The sequence below is a fragment of the Rhea americana genome, unplaced genomic scaffold (assembly GCF_003343005.1).
Source record: "Rhea americana isolate MKP2758 unplaced genomic scaffold, rheAme1 scaffold_424, whole genome shotgun sequence".
In the NCBI taxonomy this organism is placed as follows: Eukaryota; Metazoa; Chordata; class Aves; order Rheiformes; family Rheidae; genus Rhea; species Rhea americana.
In genome coordinates this window covers 157,929-174,250 of record NW_028186562.1, presented here as the reverse complement: position 1 = coordinate 174,250, position 16,322 = coordinate 157,929, and the positions used below count along the sequence as shown (strand labels likewise).

The following is a 16,322-nucleotide window of genomic DNA, read 5'->3' as shown; positions in this document are numbered from 1 at the left end:
TGTCTCCCTGAGGACTACACAAGTGCCAGCGCGTCCCGGCCATGGAGCGGGACGTGTGGCTCCACCTGGGCGAGGGGCTTGCGGGGTCGGCTGTGGGGCAGCTCATGACGAGCAGCCCACTGCACGCGGCTAGGGATGCTGAGCTAAACAACAACAACAACAACAAAACAAAACAAAAAAAAAAAAAAAAACGAGGCGTGGGAGGAGGAACCAGGCCTGGTTCCTCCGTGGCAGCTGTGTGGTGACTTACTGGGCTCCTGGCGCACAGCTGTGCCAGTATATGAGCTTGTTTCCGTTAACGCCGCCGCGTCTAACTGCTAAGACGCCCGCCGGAGCAGCCAGGCCGCTTTCATTCACACATCGCCCGCTTTGTGCACCCGCTGTGTTCACCGCGCGGGCCGGGCTGGGGCAGAGCGCAAGCGCCAGAGCTGCTCGTGCGAGGCAGGTGCTGCGGCCGGGCCTGCGCGCCCGCAGCTCTAACAGGGAGACCCACTTTCGCTGGGGGGGGGGGCAGAGTGGGGTATCAATGGTGTACAGCGGGGGGAGCCCGCGTAGCCTAAATCTGCTTGTGGGGCAGGGTGAGCGAGGCCAGGCTGCGGGCAGCGGGCAAGGAYGGGCGTGCGTAGCTAGAGCTGCTTCTCAAGCACAGAGCCCAACCACAGGAAGACTCGGAGTGGTTCAGCTCCCTAAAAGCACTACGTGGCACATGCAGGGTGGATACACGCGTTTAAATACAAGGGCCTTTCTCCCACCGCCCTGCTCCCATCCCTCGCAGCCAGGGCTCCTCCGGAGAGCACTGTCCTCCTCCTCCTCTTCCTCCCCGCCCAAACTCCCGAAAGGCCTCAGTGCTGCAGAGCCAAGTCTACGTGACAGGCAGTGAAACACCAGCGACGCCTCCCCCCGCCCAGGCCGGGGACCCTTCCTGGCGTCCTCCCCTCCGTGCACCCATCACTCCCGCGGCACGTTGGGTGGGGGCATTTGGGCAGCGGATGGCTCCACGCCCCAGATCTCCCGGGCATACTCCGTGATAGTCCGGTCACTGGAGAACTTGCCCGAGCACGCGATGTTCCTGATGACTTTCTTAGTCCACTCGCGGGAGTCCTGGCAAGAGGAGAGGGAATCGGCAGCAGTCAGTCTTGCCCCGGGCTCTGCCCAGGCTCTCGGCCTTGCAGGGCACCAGCAAACACCAGGGCATGGCGGTACCAAAGAGGCATATGGGGCCTTGCTGTGCCCCACGGCACAGAGGTGGGCTCTGCCGGAGCAAGCTCAGCCCAGCTCCTCCCCACTCTCCTGCCTCAGCCACCCCAGCCCAGGACCCCACCCCTGGAGCTCTTACCATGAACAGCTGGTCCACTTGGCCCTGGCATTTAACATAGGCTTCGTAGTCAGCGAAAACCTTAAACCTGAAACCCAACAGGCGGAGTGAGGCTGGTTGTTTGCCCGCCGTACGATGCCCGGCTGGCAGCACAGACATCTTCCCGTGGATGGCAGGGCCCAGGTCGCGCGTGGCAGGCTGGGACACCCCTCTCCCAGGCTGGCTGCTTGCCGGGACTTACCTGTCGTGGTACATGAGCATGTTGACAACGTCCCTGAAGCAACCAGGGTCTCGAGGGGAGAAGAAGCCACTGCTGATCTGGTCAATAGCCTGCCGCAGCTCTGGCAGGCGGTCGTAGTACTCCCGTGCGTTGTACCTGTCCCCAGAGAAGGCAGAGACAGGATGTAGGGATGTACCCTCTGCCCCAGGGCCCAGCGCCCACAGAGCGCAGTGCCCGCGGGCACGCGCGTCTCTGCTAGGGCAGGAAAGGCTGCCGCAGGCTCCCTCCGCAAGGGGTCTCGTTCCCGAGGGCCTGCGTACATCACAGCACTCTGCTAGCTGCTCCAAGGCCTGCCACAGCGCCAGAAGCGCTCTGCACCCAGATTCGCGTCCCACTCATATCCACTGCGCTCTGGCTGAGCTGCCTGGACTGGATCCTCGACTGGATGTCCACAAAACGACCCAGTGCAGACCGGCCCCTTGCTTATCCCTGCCCCAAGGGAGTTCCCCCAAGAGCCTGCAGCTCACCCTGGCAGAGCTCAGCCCTGCATCCCCATCCGACGGGCCCCAGCACACGCTGCCCTCTTCCCAGCACCAACCCGCGGCGATCCAGGGCCTCCACATCCTCCACCCGCATGCCGAAGATGAAGAGGTTTTCTTCGCCTGCCTCCTCGGCCATCTCCACGTTGGCCCCATCCATGGTGCCGATGGTGAGAGCCCCGTTCAGCATGAACTTCATGTTGCCAGTGCCTGAGGCCTCTGTGCCAGCTGTGGAGATTTGCTGGGAGAGATCAGCTGCTGGGATCACTGCCAGGTGCAAGAGAGGTGGGAGTTAGCCCTCAGCATACCAGCACGTGGGCCCCAGGTCAGCAGAACAGCTCTGGGCACCTGCTAGGGGCCTTGCTAACTCATCAGCTTCAGCCCACAGAGCTCACAGAGCCAGGCACAAACCCAGGCCCAGCTCTGCCGCAACCTCATGCAGCTGCCATCCCTTCTGTGTGAAGCTAGTCTCCTGCCCTGTGCAGCACTCTGCAGCCCTCAGGTCCTCCCTGGGGAGGGCCAGGTGACCTGCCATGACAGCCTCTCAGACCAGCCAGCTTTTGGGCCTAGCCAGGACATGCTCAGCTCATGATGTGTACTCACATGAGATCAGACATACCTTTCTCAGCCAAGGATACCCGATAATTCTCTAGGAAGATGACCTTGAGTCTGTCCCCCACATACGGATCACTGTTGACAACCTCACCAATGGATGTGATGAGTTTGATGATCATCTTGGCCATGTGGTAGCCAGGGGCCGCCTGAAGAACAGCTCAGAAAGAGTGAAGGCTTTTAAGGAAGGGAGAACATGAGAGGTGCCAGAGCAGATCCTCACGGCAGGGAGAATCTGGGCCTCATCTCTGCTGTACACATGAGCCAGCAGAAAAGCTTTAATGGGAAGTCCTGAGCCACAGGGAGGGAATGATGGGGCCTTGTTTGGTCCAATTAGTCCATGAAGCTGTTTCCTGAAGAGCCACTCAGCACAAAATATGGTGGCTAACCCACAGTGAGCCCAGCAAAGCTCCAGGAATGGGACAGTACCTTCCCCGCACCCCCACTGAGCTGCGCGTGCATCGAGTCTGGGACGTGTTTTACCTTTCCTCCAATCATGATAGTCCTGGGTACAAAGGATTTGGATGGGTCACTTCTGATGCCTGAAAGAGCAGAGATTCCTGTCACCAAAGTGATGATAAACTGGGCAAAGCTTACTGCTCTCATCAGAGATGAGAGCTTTTCTTTAGAGTTCTGTGTGACCTTTCAGGCACACTGTCTTCCTCCTGGAGAGAAGCTCCTCAAGACAGGAGGACAGAGCCAGGCTCAGAAGCCCTTAGCTGGAGAGATGCACCCCTCTGCACCACCCGCTGGCATACAACGTGGCATCACCCTGGCAACGAGGGACTGTCGGAGAGTGTCCCTTGATCAAGCAGCCAGAGGCAGGACTTACGGTTGTAAAGGGTGATAGCATGCAGGCAGTTCAGCAGTTGGCGCTTGTACTCATGGATTCGCTTCACCTGAATGTCGAACATAGAGGAAGGGTTGATCTTGACCTTGTACTGCTCCTCCAAGTAGGCTGAGAACTTCAGCTTGTTCTCCTGCCAAGGAAACCTGATGAGAAGCAGGCATGGGCTCCTAGGCGTTGTATCAGACATGAGTGTTCACCGCAAGGATGTTCCTGGGTAACTTTACCTTTCTCCCCAACCCCCCAAACCATGTTACCTGTTTAACTTTCGCCACATCCCTGATAAAAGTCTCGTTATTGATGAAATTCAGTAGCTTCTTCAGTTGGCTCAGATCCGTGATAAAGCCTTCTCCAATTTTCTAAAGGAACAAACCAAGAGAGGAATGTCCCACCTGTAAGTCTTCTCACTCAGTCCACAGCTGTGCTTCCCTAACAGAGGTGCCATGATCGCACTGGAAAGTGGATGAAGAGACACTCTGGACAGGAAAAGGCGCACAGCTGCTTTTGGTGAGGTTACTGCTCTGTGTTACATGGGAGCTCAGAGGTACAGGCCAAAAAGGACACATGCAAAAACCCAAAGAAGTCCCTTTTCCTCAAAGAATTTTAGAGGAAGGATGTTTGTACATGTACTAGGGCTTCCTGGTAGCTGGAAGACCTGAAGGTCAGAGCTTAAAAATACTTTTAATTGCAGGACATTATTCAGCCACTGCATATCTCAGTACGGAGCAAAAGCTGGTCCTCCAGGGCCTGGCTCACGAAGGAGACAAGGCTGAGGTTGGAGTTCTGAGGGAGCCCTTTTTCATCTGTGAAGTCGGATGCCTCCGTGGACACTCATTTCCACAAAGTGTGGTACTGCCTGACAGGTTGTTTGTAGACACTTTGAGGGGACAGAAACAGGCCCAAATTTCTGCAATTCTTTGGCCAATCCTTCATCATTGACTTTAAAGCTCAACCAGTCTTACATCAACAGGTGCAATAGGTCTGCTCCTACCACCTGTCTGTGCTCACTCACAGCTGGCAGGAGTTAGTCTTGGGCTCTGCTCAGACTGACATGAAGAGACAAGCAGAAGCAAACAGCAGGAAGAGCCCACGCTTGCRACTCACCTCAGCAATAACATCGGCTAGTCCTGGGTTGCACAGCAGGAGCCAGCGCCTCGGTGTGATCCCATTCGTCTTGTTTTGGAACTTCTCTGGCCCTAGCTCACAGAAATCCTTGAATCTGGAACATCAGGGAGCAGGAGCCACTCTGAACCAGGCCTCTCCACAACCCAGGACGTCAGCTGTGCCCAGCTTCCCCTACTTGTGCTCCTGGCTCAGGGCAATCTCTGCTGATCTCTCTATACTACTCCAAACTCTCAGTGTTGCCTCTCAACTTCTCTGCCAGCCCTAAGGACTAGGGTTTCACAAACTCCGAAAGGACTGTAGTTAGACCCTGCATGCACTCGAATGAGGCAGTGTCCCCAGCCTGTCATGCGCAGCAGTACAACCAAAGCAGACCTAGATACCCAAACACCCTGGCCAGACCCCTAGACCTGCCAGCAAAGCTGGGTGCAGAGGAGAGGTGTGTGCACGCCTTGGGCATCCCCCAACTCACACTGAGTTCTTCACAATGTCAGAGTGGATACGGGCCACACCGTTGACAGCATGGGAGCCGATCACACAGAGGTGCGCCATGTTGATGCGCTTGCAGTCCCCTTCCTCGATCACCGACATCCTCCTGAGACGGTCAACATCCCCTGGATAGAGAGCTGCCACATGCTGCCAGGATACAGACAGAGAGAAAGAGACATTAGTGGCCCAGCTGTAGAACCTGGGAACATTCCCATCCCAAGGACAGCTACATCAGCCCCCAGGCTCCCCACACACTGCGACCAGTCCAGGCCCTTACGTCCAGATGTCTTTGGTTGAGGGCATAAATGATCTCTAGGTGACGTGGCAGCAGCTTTTCAAACATGGAGACTGGCCAGCGCTCCAGGGCTTCAGGCAGTACAGTGTGGTTGGTGTATGCACAGGTCCGTTTTGTGATTTCCCAGGCCTGTGTAGAGACAGCAGATTAATGTGTGCACTTAGCTCAGGAGGGAAAAGGAAACCATGTGTGAGGACAGGTGGCCCCGGAAGGTCTGGAGCGCATCTCACAGCTCTGCTGACCTTGTCCCAATCCACTTTCTCCACGTCCACCAGGATCCGCATGAGCTCTGGGATGGCAAGGGCTGGGTGGGTGTCATTTAGCTGAATAGCTACCTGCAACATAGACATGCCAGGCTTAGATCTGGCACTAACGAGACTCTGACAGTGTCCTAGCACAGCGTCCTTGGGGGACAGGGTGGGGCTCAGCCCCAAGTCTGTTCTCCTGGCTCACAACCCACCATCCACCCTAGCAATAGAGAGAGCTCTCAGGAACGGAGCTCTTCAACCTTTGCAAGTTCTGCTCCAAATTGCAAATTTTCTCCTGGGAAGAGGGACCCAGAGATCACCTGTTTTCCAACCCAAATTACTAGGATCTTTGTATACTCTGCTTGGTCCTGAGCATCCTGCTCTCCCTAATGATAGGCAGGTCTAGCCCAAGCCCCCAGCCCTTCTTGGCCCACAAACTCACCTTGTCCGGGAAGGTTTCAAAGCATGTTCTTACAGGATCTCGGCAACCAAATTTGGAAGACTTGAAGCGGCGGATAATATCTTGGAGGGTAGCAGCCACCACGAAATACTCCTGTTTCAGCCGCAGCTCTTTGCCTTCGAAGAACTGCACGGGGAGGATGCGCAGCCATCAGCGCAGCAGCTGCTGTCCCCAGCTGGCAGCCAACCCTCTAGAGATGCTCCTGCCCACTCTGACGGGTTTCCCACCAGGCCTTACATGTTCAGCGCCTCATCAGGGCTACTGTGCATGTTCCTCGTGCTGCATCTCATGGGGCAGCAGCTGCAGGGACCGGACCAGGGACAGGGGCTTGAAATTCCAAACGTGGGCCAGGAGCAGCACAGCTCCAGGGGCTGGCGCTGCTCATCCAAGATGTAGCTGCCTGGTCTTAGGTGCCTCCAGAGGGCAACAGAATCTGCCACATTACTGCAACGTGCACAGACTTACACAGCTACCTCCCTCTCTGCAAGACCCCTGCAGGGTTCTTGGACTAAGGCTTTTGGACTCCCCCCAATAGCCAGTGTGGTGTCCAGGCACACCAGAAATAAAATGACAGGGAGGAAGATCCCAAGCAGCAGGAAAAAGAGGCAAGAAGGCATGTGTGTGTGACTACTCACATTATCATTTGGGTACAGGACTCTGGAGATGTTTTCTGCCAGGTTTCTGTCCAACACCGCCTGGATGTAGTCACCCACATTGACTGTAGCATGGGAGAAGTACACACAGGACTGCAACAGCTATATAGAAATTCAGGCAGGTGCCAGACACACTCTCTTGTACAGTTCCTGAGCCAAAGGCCCTCACAGCCTCCTAGCCATGACTGCAGAGACTTTTAGTGGGAACATTAAAGCTAGTATTAATGAAACATGAATGGGAATGTTCAAGTGGGAAAGCACCAGGAGAAACAGGAGACTGGATACGAGAATTGCACATCACCATGCAGTTTCTCAAGACATACAGATCGGGAAGAACAGATAGAAGCAGAAGACAGATGGAAGCCAGAGAAGGCAAAAAAAAGGAAGTGAGTAAACCAGTCATCTGGCCTAAGAAGCAAAAAGACTAGGTTTACTGACAGTTCCTGAGGAGTACAAAAGGCCCACCCAAAACTCAGCTCACAGTCATCAGTGAAGAACTGAGGAGGCGTTATGAGTATKTGAAAGCCAGCAGCCCTCGTCCTAAGTATCTCACAGGAGTTCTCTTGGCAGCTGTTTCAACACACATATCTTGGTGCTTCCAAGTACAAAACAACAACTCAAATCAATTTTGTCTAAAACTTCTCCCTTTGGTAATGGCCTAGTGTTGAGCTTTATGTTAGTTGCCCTACATCTGCTCTTCATTACTACACTTAGAGCCTGAGAAATGCTCTACAGTCCACAGAACAGCTCACACATGGACTCAAAGGAAATCAGCAGTGAGGGAGAGTAAGGTGGGGTGCACTGCCATTTACATCAGCACCAAGGGATGAAGCTACATGGAAACAACCCTCGATGGCAACTGTGGGTTTGCAGCTCATTTGCTTATATGGAAAACACACTGGCAGATGGTCTGGCACTCAGGGATGGTCTGGCACTCAGGGAAGGCACAGGGCAGGTTTCAAGGGTGAGACAGGCATGACAGGAATGGAGGAGGACAGATAGGTGTCCTGGTGCATGGGAGCTTTGGAGGCATGGATGCATGCACAGTAGTGTTTTGGCAACATCCAGGTGTTATGGATGAAGCTGGCCAGATGGGAGGTGCTGTGCCAGCCACTGTGTACACAGAAGCAACCATGCCCCAGCCCAGAAGTCCACTGGCCAGAAAAGAGGCAGCAGAGAGCCCTTACATTCCTGGAGGTTAAAGTCATTAGGCGCCTTCGCAGACCACAGCCTCATGGTGTTCACAGTGTTGTTCTTATATCCTGGCACTGGTGTATCGTAAGGCATAGCAAGGACAACCTGCAAAAGGACAACATTGCCCTCTGATAAGCAATGTCTCATAGTCAGAGAAGGTAGGAAAGAGACTCAAAGCATGGAGGAAATCAGAGAACAGGCAATTCCTGGCTGCGGTAAAGATCCTATCTGCACTAAAACACACCTGCTGAGGTTCGCAGACTCTCCCGCTACCGTGGGCACATCTAGCATCTTCTGGCCAAGGGACCGGAGCTGTTTGGAGCTTTACTGACAAACAGGAGTTAACAGCCCACCAACAAAATGTAGCAGAGTTGCAATCAAGTTGCTGAGCAACCTATACCGATTGGAGTACCTTTTAAATTATTCATCAGAGCATTGCAAACATCCTCAACTGGCCATTGCAATTCTGTCTCTGCTGGAGAAGAGCCAAGGTCACAGGACAGCTGTAACCTTTGTGTTTCCATCCAGGAGAGATTCTGCAGGCTGAATACTACTCATTAGCCCTCTGCAGCCTCTCAGGACTAAACTCTACTGCCCCAGCACCACTCCCAGAGCGATTCACCCAAGAACTTCATTAAACATATGATGAACCTGACTTGACTAAATCTGCCAAGACCTCCAGTATGGCCTGAACTGAACACAAGTGCAAAAACACTGGTGCAGTCTGTAGCTGATGTTTAATCCTCGAGCTTAAAGGATGGCTTACTGCTGCTGAGAATAACAGCGGGATGCCCAGCTCTGACTGTGTCAGCCAGACAAGGCAAGGGTGGGTTTCCGAGCTTGCACGCTCCAGTTTGCTGCTGTACCAATATTCACTTGCCTTCAGATCTGCTGGGCAGCAAGGCAAGGTGCCCTGATCTCAGCCCCAGAAGGAAGGGGCTGAAGACTTGTGTACAAAAAGCTTGAGCTGACACAGGCAACAGGAGCTAGCTCCTCCTGAACAAGTCAGTATGTATTGGCATCACTGCCACAGATTTCCCCACGTAACAACATGAGAGGCGAGAGAGAACAGAGGGACCTGTGCTTATGGGGCAGGGGAAATCTGGGCAGATCAGTGCATCAGCCCCTAAGAGTCTTTTTGTGCCAGCATCAACACCTCCCCTCAGGGGAAAATTAGCAAGAGCTCAGGCTCTAAAAGCTAATATTACCAGCTCCGGACGTGGAAGGAATGCAAGCCCGCCCCTGTCTGAGCCACAGGCCCGGGGCACACATCACATAAACAGAACGATGCTATATTTGGACATTGTTTCTTTGGCTTTTTTTGAGCCCTTCCAGCTTGTTTCCTACAAGGACACTGGCTGAAAACTCCCTTTCTTGTAGGAAGCAGTGTTTCTCAGTGTACAGCTTGGGATCCCTGCAGCCTGAAAGACAAAGGCACTCATTCCCCATGTGGACGGCTGCTTCCCCAGAGGCCTCTGGCACAGTGCCCCACTAACCTGCCAGAACTACATGTATCCTGAGAATGGTCTAGGTCACCATGCTGCCTCTCACAAGCAAGGTCCCTGGAAATGGATCTGGTTTCTTTCTTTTCTGAACAGGCCAAGGGGGCTCTGTAACAGGGCTCAGCTCTTGGGAGAGCTGTGGGCACTGAAGAGACCAGCCTGGCTTTACGGCTGTGTGTTCCTGAGATGGACAAAACTGGCCTAACAGGCTGAGCAATCCTTGGCCAATGTGGGAACAAGGCTGGGCTGTGTCACTAAATCTAACAGAAACTCATATAGTCCTTTCTTCCCCTAGGTAGTGGTTAGAGAGGAAAGGCCAACACATCTTCAGTCGTCTTAGTAAATCTGTGCCTATTTAAAGCTTGCCTCCCTCAGCTGTAAGCCTGGAACACATTTATTATGTAGTGAAGCGTTTGCTCTAAACGTTGGCACAACACAAGGCCTCCAGACAGACTGGGAACATGAATCTCTGTTGTGAGCCTCCCCTGTCAGCACTCTGCCGATCAGGCTGCTCTAGGAAAGAGAGCAACTTGCTCCAGTGACAGGAGTTAAGCACCCAGATTGCTCCATGGCTACCCCAAGATATGAATCTCTACCCACAGCAGCAGCAGCTGCAGAGTGACCTGCAAAATTACTGGGTTTGAGCAAGGGGTAGCGAGGATCCTTGTGGAAGGTGCCTAATTCAGCTGCTAGGAATACAGTTTTCTGCCCATGTAAATTAGGTTTTAATTCCACCCAAGGATGTGAGATTGCACCCCAGAAATCAGTAGAGAACGAGGATCTGAAGTCACAGCTGTGACTATTTATTTTTTTTTCCTCAGATTCTGCTGCAGCTAAAGCTGACAAGCACAAAATCACAAACGGAGCAGAGTCAGTCTTGCCAATCTGGGAGAAAAGCAGAGTTTGACGCCAACTAGCATGGGAGGAGACTCTCCCTCTCCACACTCTCCTATCCTGTCCTCCCCAAGCCCAACACTAGAGGTGATCTTTGTACCTGAGTATCAATCCACTTCACACCCTCAGGGGTGTGATCCACTCGGCCGTAGAAGTGCACAGGAAGCATATACTCCGGGCGAGCTTTCTCCCAGGGATTGCCATAGCGCAACCAGTCATCAGCCTCCTCCACCTGAAAGAGGGAAGCATAATTCAAGGGAAGGCTTGTATCTCTAAGTGAAGGCTAAACGAGGCCTTTCTGGAGAGAGTCACAGCTTAAAAGCAAAGCCTTAGAAAGCTGACTTTGGAGATGAAGATGCACAGGCCTTTGGGCTTTCCAAAACAGGGATGACTACATACAACAGCCTCTTACATTGGCTTTGCAGAGCTGCACTGGTTTAAACTATCCCCATGAATTGCATGGACGCCCGCACTCAGCGCATCTCAAGCGGTTTGCAGCCAGTTTGATGGTGACGGTGAGATATGTGGGATGTGGTTTCCTGGAAGCCCACCACTGCTGTTCCTGGCCACAAACCATCTTCTGTAATCGAGGTCTTGCTAACTGCTCCTCTCTGCCTATAACAGCAGTAAGAGGAGTGAAAAAGGAATTCAGCAGTGCAATCAAGGGTGACGTGCACCAGAAGCCAGAGGGGCTGAGGCACTCAAAAAGAATGCTCTGTGTCCACAGGCATTTTTCCGATAGGAGCGGGGCAGGCCTGAGATATAACCCAGTGTGACCACTCACGTTCTTTTTAAATTAACATCAAGGCAATTGCAGGGGCTGCTTTTCAGCATGTCAGCTGAAAATTTACACCATTTACAGAGCCCAGCACTGCAGCTTCTTTGTGGGAAAGGAAGAAAAAAAAAACAGAAACACCTCATCTGCACTGATTTATGCAGTGTTATTTTAAGGGGGAAAAGGGTCCTTTACGTACATAAGCAACACAGGTCTCCCAAGGGAAGTTATTTCCAGACATACACTTTGGATAGCTGTCATCTGGGGCAGTTACTTATCCTAATTTTACTTACAAAACACTAAGATTAGGCTACAGCAGAGTCCCTGTTTAAGCTCCTGCTCTACTGTCCTGGGGAACATACAGGAGCAGCAGCACCCCAGGCACATTCATTTATCCCATCGTGTTTCCATTCATCCTCAACGCAGACACCTTCGATAGCTGTTCAGTGACGTTGCCATCGTTACCCTGACTTCGTGCACACTCATGCCCAGGTCAGACGGGACTCTCAGGTTGTCACATCCATGCTGCGGAGTCTCAGGCAGGGGGAATCGGGTTGCAGCTGCGTCACGTAGGCAGAGCTCACAAACCACTGTGCTGAGGTAGTCAGCTGTGGGCAGTGGTGGTTGCACGTGCCCCTGGGTGTGAGCCTGCTGTACAAGCGCGCCCAGAGGCCCTCGGCATTTCTCCTTGCTGAGGCGGTTAGAGCCTTGGGGTCAGCACAGGTAGTAACAGCCTGTTTGGCACCACAGGTGATGGGCTAAAATAACCAGCTTTATAAACAGTCCAAGTCACCACAGCGCTGCCAAGCCACTTTTTGAGCCAGGCCTTGTCCACAAACAGAGATGACCATCTCAGCATGGACTGGAAAGGGAAGGGGTGACTGGTTTGTCAATATACCTGCCAGCCATCGACAATCTTCTGATTGAAGATACCAAATTCATAGCGGATGCCGTAACCATACGCTGCCAGCCCCAACGTGGCCATGGAGTCCAGGAAGCAAGCTGGAAGAGCAGAGCAGGATCACAATGTGAGGAACCTCACGCCCAGCTCATGACACCTCTACAGCACACTGTGCATGGGGGTGAGGAGCCACCACAACCAATGCTGCTGAAAACTCTTATTACTCGGAGAAAATCTGTGTGTAGGAAGGGTCAGTCTGCAGTATGGTCCCAGTGTACATCATGCTGAGCTGCCACAAACACCCCAAAGTTTTTAGCAACAAGGACAGGAACTGCAGGCAGTTGCAAGGGAGGGATTAGCACCAGGCCAACACCAGGGGAGTCTGGGGCACCCACAGCCCTGGGTGATGAAGGTGCAGGTGTGACAACCTTCCCTGTGCAAGCAGTTGTGGATAGCAGGGCCTGCATTAGTGGAAACCAGGACAGCTGCAGGGTTATCAACAACTCAAGTTAAGCATGACTGAAATGGATGCAAATGCAGCCTTGCTGCAGCACGAGCTCTTCTAAATTTGTCTGAGAAACCCACACCTTGGTCTAAGCCCATACATCAGATAAAGCAGCACTTCTGAACCTGACTGGCTGTACCACCAACTCCTTTACCATCAGCTCTTTCAAAGCAAGCCTTTCCAATCATCATTCCAGAGCAGCCCTAGTAAAGGTTAGCCCTGGCATTTCCACTKTGTCAGAGAGGCCTTGTTCCCTTGTTCCCCTATGCGATAGGCAAATTAAAATAGCAGCCAACATTTTGTCTACATGAGAGTTATTTGTGTGCCTCAGGGAAGTGAGAGATTTTTCAGCCACATCCCAGCTTGTCATGCTTCAGTTAGGCACGGATGCATCTTCTGGATGCTCTCATTTAGACTTTGGGGGGGGGGGATAATTTCTGACTAGCTGGGAGAATGCAGATGACACCACGCTGTACGGCTGTGTGGTGGACGTTGGCTGGGATAGGTGTGGGTTATGGCCTACATGTTATCCTGCTGCAGCAGGCACTCCCAGGTGCAGGGGGTGAGTCATGGAGCAGAGGGTGGACAGGGGTTGGAACGAACATGCAACATGCTCACAAGGAGGGCATAAGTACAGAGCCTTCCTGCCAGGCTGCCCTTGGTCCCTGTGCAGTTGGCATGAGCACAGGGCTCCCCTCTCCCTGTATTACCTGCCAAGCGGCCCAGGCCTCCGTTTCCCAGCCCAGCATCTTCTTCAATTTCCTCCAGTTCCTCCAAGTCCAAACCCAGCTATTGGGGAAATAACCACAGCAGAACACACTGTCAGTATCTCACTCCTCCCATGCTATGAGGCTGCTCTCCGAGGAGGGCAAACTCAAATTCCAAAACAACCCATCCCACATAAAATAAAAAAGTACATGGGGCTTCCTCTGCCCCGACTCCTCCACATCTTATCAGTCTCCCATCACCAGGCAGCCTAATTACTTGAAAAATGATCTAGTTCATCATCAAACGTCACCTTCCCTTAAACTGGGAGGTTTCCTTAGAGACATCAAACAAAACAGTTGTCTTCTGGCAGTCCTTCAAGTTGCAAGGTCCGTTCATTGAACTCAGATTGGAAAAAGGATGGCAAATGGCCAGTCAGCACAAAAGAAACTGCAGAATCCTGCCTGCTTAAGTGCACCACTCTTCTCTTTACATCCACTTAAGCCTTGAGGAATGTTACAGCCATGTTTGCAGCTTCTTCTTGCAAGTATTACTGTTACACTCTATGTCCTCCCACATCATAACCACTCTGCAGCAGAGCTCCTTGACTGGAATCCATGGAGGAGTGTGGTTGTCTCATCTTCTGTATCTCTTGGGCAACCTGTTCTCCAGCCCAAATGCTAGCAAGCTCTTCAAGGGCTGCATCCACTTTGAGGTTGCATGCCAGCAGCAAGTTTTCAGGAGTCAAGAGATGCTACCTCTCAAAGGACAGCAGTTTCTCACCTTGGCATGAAGGTGAGCAACATGGAGTCAGGCAGATGCCACAGTTGCTCCCCAAACCTCTCTCCCAGTGCTGCAGCTGTGTTCAATCATGAGCCAGGAAAGCCTCATGCACAGAGTGACAGGGGTTGCTAAAATCGAGGCAAATTCTCTGTCACTAAGTCATGCTGGATATAAGACCTCCCATCTGAGCTGGTCACTGGCCATCATGAGCTCCAAATATCAGAGACTACAGTGAGGGAAGCCTTCGTTGACAGCTCTGGCCAGATCAGTACAATGAAAACACCTCACAAGGGGACTTGAAGATCTTCCCTGAATGAAACTCTGATGTGTGATACCTTAGAGAGAGAAGTGTTGGGTCCCCCTTTGGGAAATCCTTTGCATCCCTTGGCAAGGTAAGTACTAGCCAAGACATTTCATCAGCAATCACAGCAAATCATTCCAAGAGATGGTGACAGAGCCCAGCTTTGCTAGACAGCATAATATGGATCAAGCCAAGGCAGGGGAGGGAGGGCACAAAGATCTGGCGTAAGAAAGCCCCAACATAGCCTGTCACAAAGATCACTGTCCTGCTGCAGAGATGACTGCAAGCCTGAGTAAACATGGCTTTGCATTTCTGATTGACTTAGTGCTACTTAGCAGCATCTGCGATTTTTCCAGTTTGAACTCATCCAAGGCCTTTTTATTTTAGGGAAACCATTTTTCCCCTTCTTCCTTCTTAGTGATATATTTTTATCTGCCAGTGCTCCTGCAGAGTCCTGTGTACATGCATGCATAAACTGTAGTTTGGTGTCTTTGTGCTCCAGTTTTCTTTTCTTGCTCAGCCTCCCTCATCAGATTACATCTTCAGAGATAAGCCATCATTTCTCCTCATAGTGATGGAAAGCTGTCTGCACCTTGGGATTCCCTAGTCTTGTTGGACACTAGGAGTTGTTTTCCAGATGTGAAACCCAGCCACTACAGGAAAAACGTGGCTTGAGAAAACTATAACTCTCAAGGCAGCCCAAGGTTTCCCTATTCTCTCTTTTGGGAAATGAAAAACAGTAACAGAGCCAAGCCTTGTTTCGTTTAGTCAGAATAAAACATCATTAGGAGTAAGCCCTGAGAAATAAAGATACTCAGCCTTTCACGTGGAAAATTCTACCTAAATCTTCGGGGGGGGGGGGGGGGGGGGGGGGGGGGGGAGAGGGGCAGGATAAGAATTCACCTGGTAAATGGCTTCGTCACAAGCGTTCTGCAAGCCCAGGTTCACCATCGTGTTCTGCAGGGTGCGTCCCATGTAGAACTCCAGGGACAGGTAATAAACACGCTGGGGAGGCAAAGCAAAACAGCACTAAATTACACACCGTTCATTTCAAACACTCGTAGGAGGCCTGCTCATCGCTTGCTGCACCAAATATTGTCACCGAAGTCACTTAAAATTAAAAAATCAAAGAAAAAAAACCAAAACAGGTAGACTTCAGAGCTTTCCTGAAGAGGGATGTCTTCCTAAGTGGGCCCTTCACGCCGGTTCCTGAGCAACACGCACCACAGCTTGTTTGTCAGAAGGCTGGTAGCACGGGATGCTGGCCAACCCTTCGCTGCGCATCTCCCTGCCAACAGCCTTCTATAGGAAAATCTTGTTGCCCGTTAAGTGTTTCCCTAATTAACTTAGAGCAAGAATTATCTGGGATGCCAAACAGTACATTTAAACACGGTCAAGCTGCTGGGGCACTTGGTCCAAGTGATGCTTCCAGTGGGGCTTTTAATATTTTCTCCCRTGCAGCTCGAGCTGATCCCGCGCCAGCCGAAGGCAAGAGAGTGCCTCTGGCCCCTTGCGTGCTTGGTCGGGCTTCAGGCCAGGCCTCCTGCTAACGATTTTCCAAGGCTGCTATCGCGCTTCTGGAGCTGCCCGACGATAATTGAGCCAGGTCACCAGCTGCAGAGGAGGCGAGGGACGGGCGAAGGCAGCGCAGGGCACTTCGGCGCTCCGGCACCGAGGGCCGGGAGTTTTCCCCTCTGGCTGGATGCGGGCAACGGCCTCGGCAGCTCCAGCGGGGGCGGCTCTGCGGAGGGAAGATGCTCAGCCCCGGCGGGTGCTAAAACGGGTCTGACCGGAGCGACGACGGTCGCGGTTTTAGGCGATGGCGGAACCCGGACAGCAGCGCGTCCTGGGGGCCGCCCGCGCCCTCCTGGGGGCTGCAGGGCGCCTCCCGCGGGCGGGGCGGGTTTACGCGTGGGCGAGGGCCCGGTCGCGGGGGGTGGCCACGTTGCGGTCCTTGACCAG

The 16,322-nt window shown here is 52.8% G+C and overlaps 1 protein-coding gene across 3 annotated transcripts in view; it reads right to left on the bottom strand.

Annotated features, from left to right (window-relative positions):
- Positions 1-15,538, bottom strand: part of PYGB (glycogen phosphorylase B) — a 16,308-nt gene extending 770 nt beyond the window's left edge. The window contains exons 1-20 of one of the 3 annotated variants that reach the window (XM_085315264.1): positions 15,264-15,538; positions 13,282-13,360; positions 12,064-12,167; positions 10,491-10,622; positions 7,988-8,099; positions 6,783-6,865; positions 6,130-6,273; positions 5,682-5,774; positions 5,422-5,568; positions 5,128-5,291; positions 4,638-4,752; positions 3,791-3,892; positions 3,519-3,666; positions 3,170-3,228; positions 2,694-2,835; positions 2,134-2,341; positions 1,557-1,691; positions 1,337-1,403; positions 946-1,101; positions 7-143 (exon numbers count right to left, since the gene is read on the bottom strand). In XM_085315264.1, the coding sequence (XP_085171390.1) occupies positions 949-1,101; positions 1,337-1,403; positions 1,557-1,691; positions 2,134-2,341; positions 2,694-2,835; positions 3,170-3,228; positions 3,519-3,666; positions 3,791-3,892; positions 4,638-4,752; positions 5,128-5,291; positions 5,422-5,568; positions 5,682-5,774; positions 6,130-6,273; positions 6,783-6,865; positions 7,988-8,099; positions 10,491-10,622; positions 12,064-12,167; positions 13,282-13,360; positions 15,264-15,335 (2,259 nt within the window). In that variant the 5' untranslated portion in view covers positions 15,336-15,538 and the 3' untranslated portion in view covers positions 7-143; positions 946-948. Of the gene's footprint in view, positions 1-6; positions 144-185; positions 1,102-1,336; positions 1,404-1,556; positions 1,692-2,133; positions 2,342-2,693; positions 2,836-3,169; positions 3,229-3,518; positions 3,667-3,790; positions 3,893-4,637; positions 4,753-5,127; positions 5,292-5,421; positions 5,569-5,681; positions 5,775-6,129; positions 6,274-6,782; positions 6,866-7,987; positions 8,100-10,490; positions 10,623-12,063; positions 12,168-13,281; positions 13,361-15,263 lie in introns of those variants that run through there. The other 2 variants (XM_085315265.1, XM_085315263.1) reach the window with 2 other exon arrangements.
- Between the last annotated feature and the right edge of the window lie 784 nt (positions 15,539-16,322).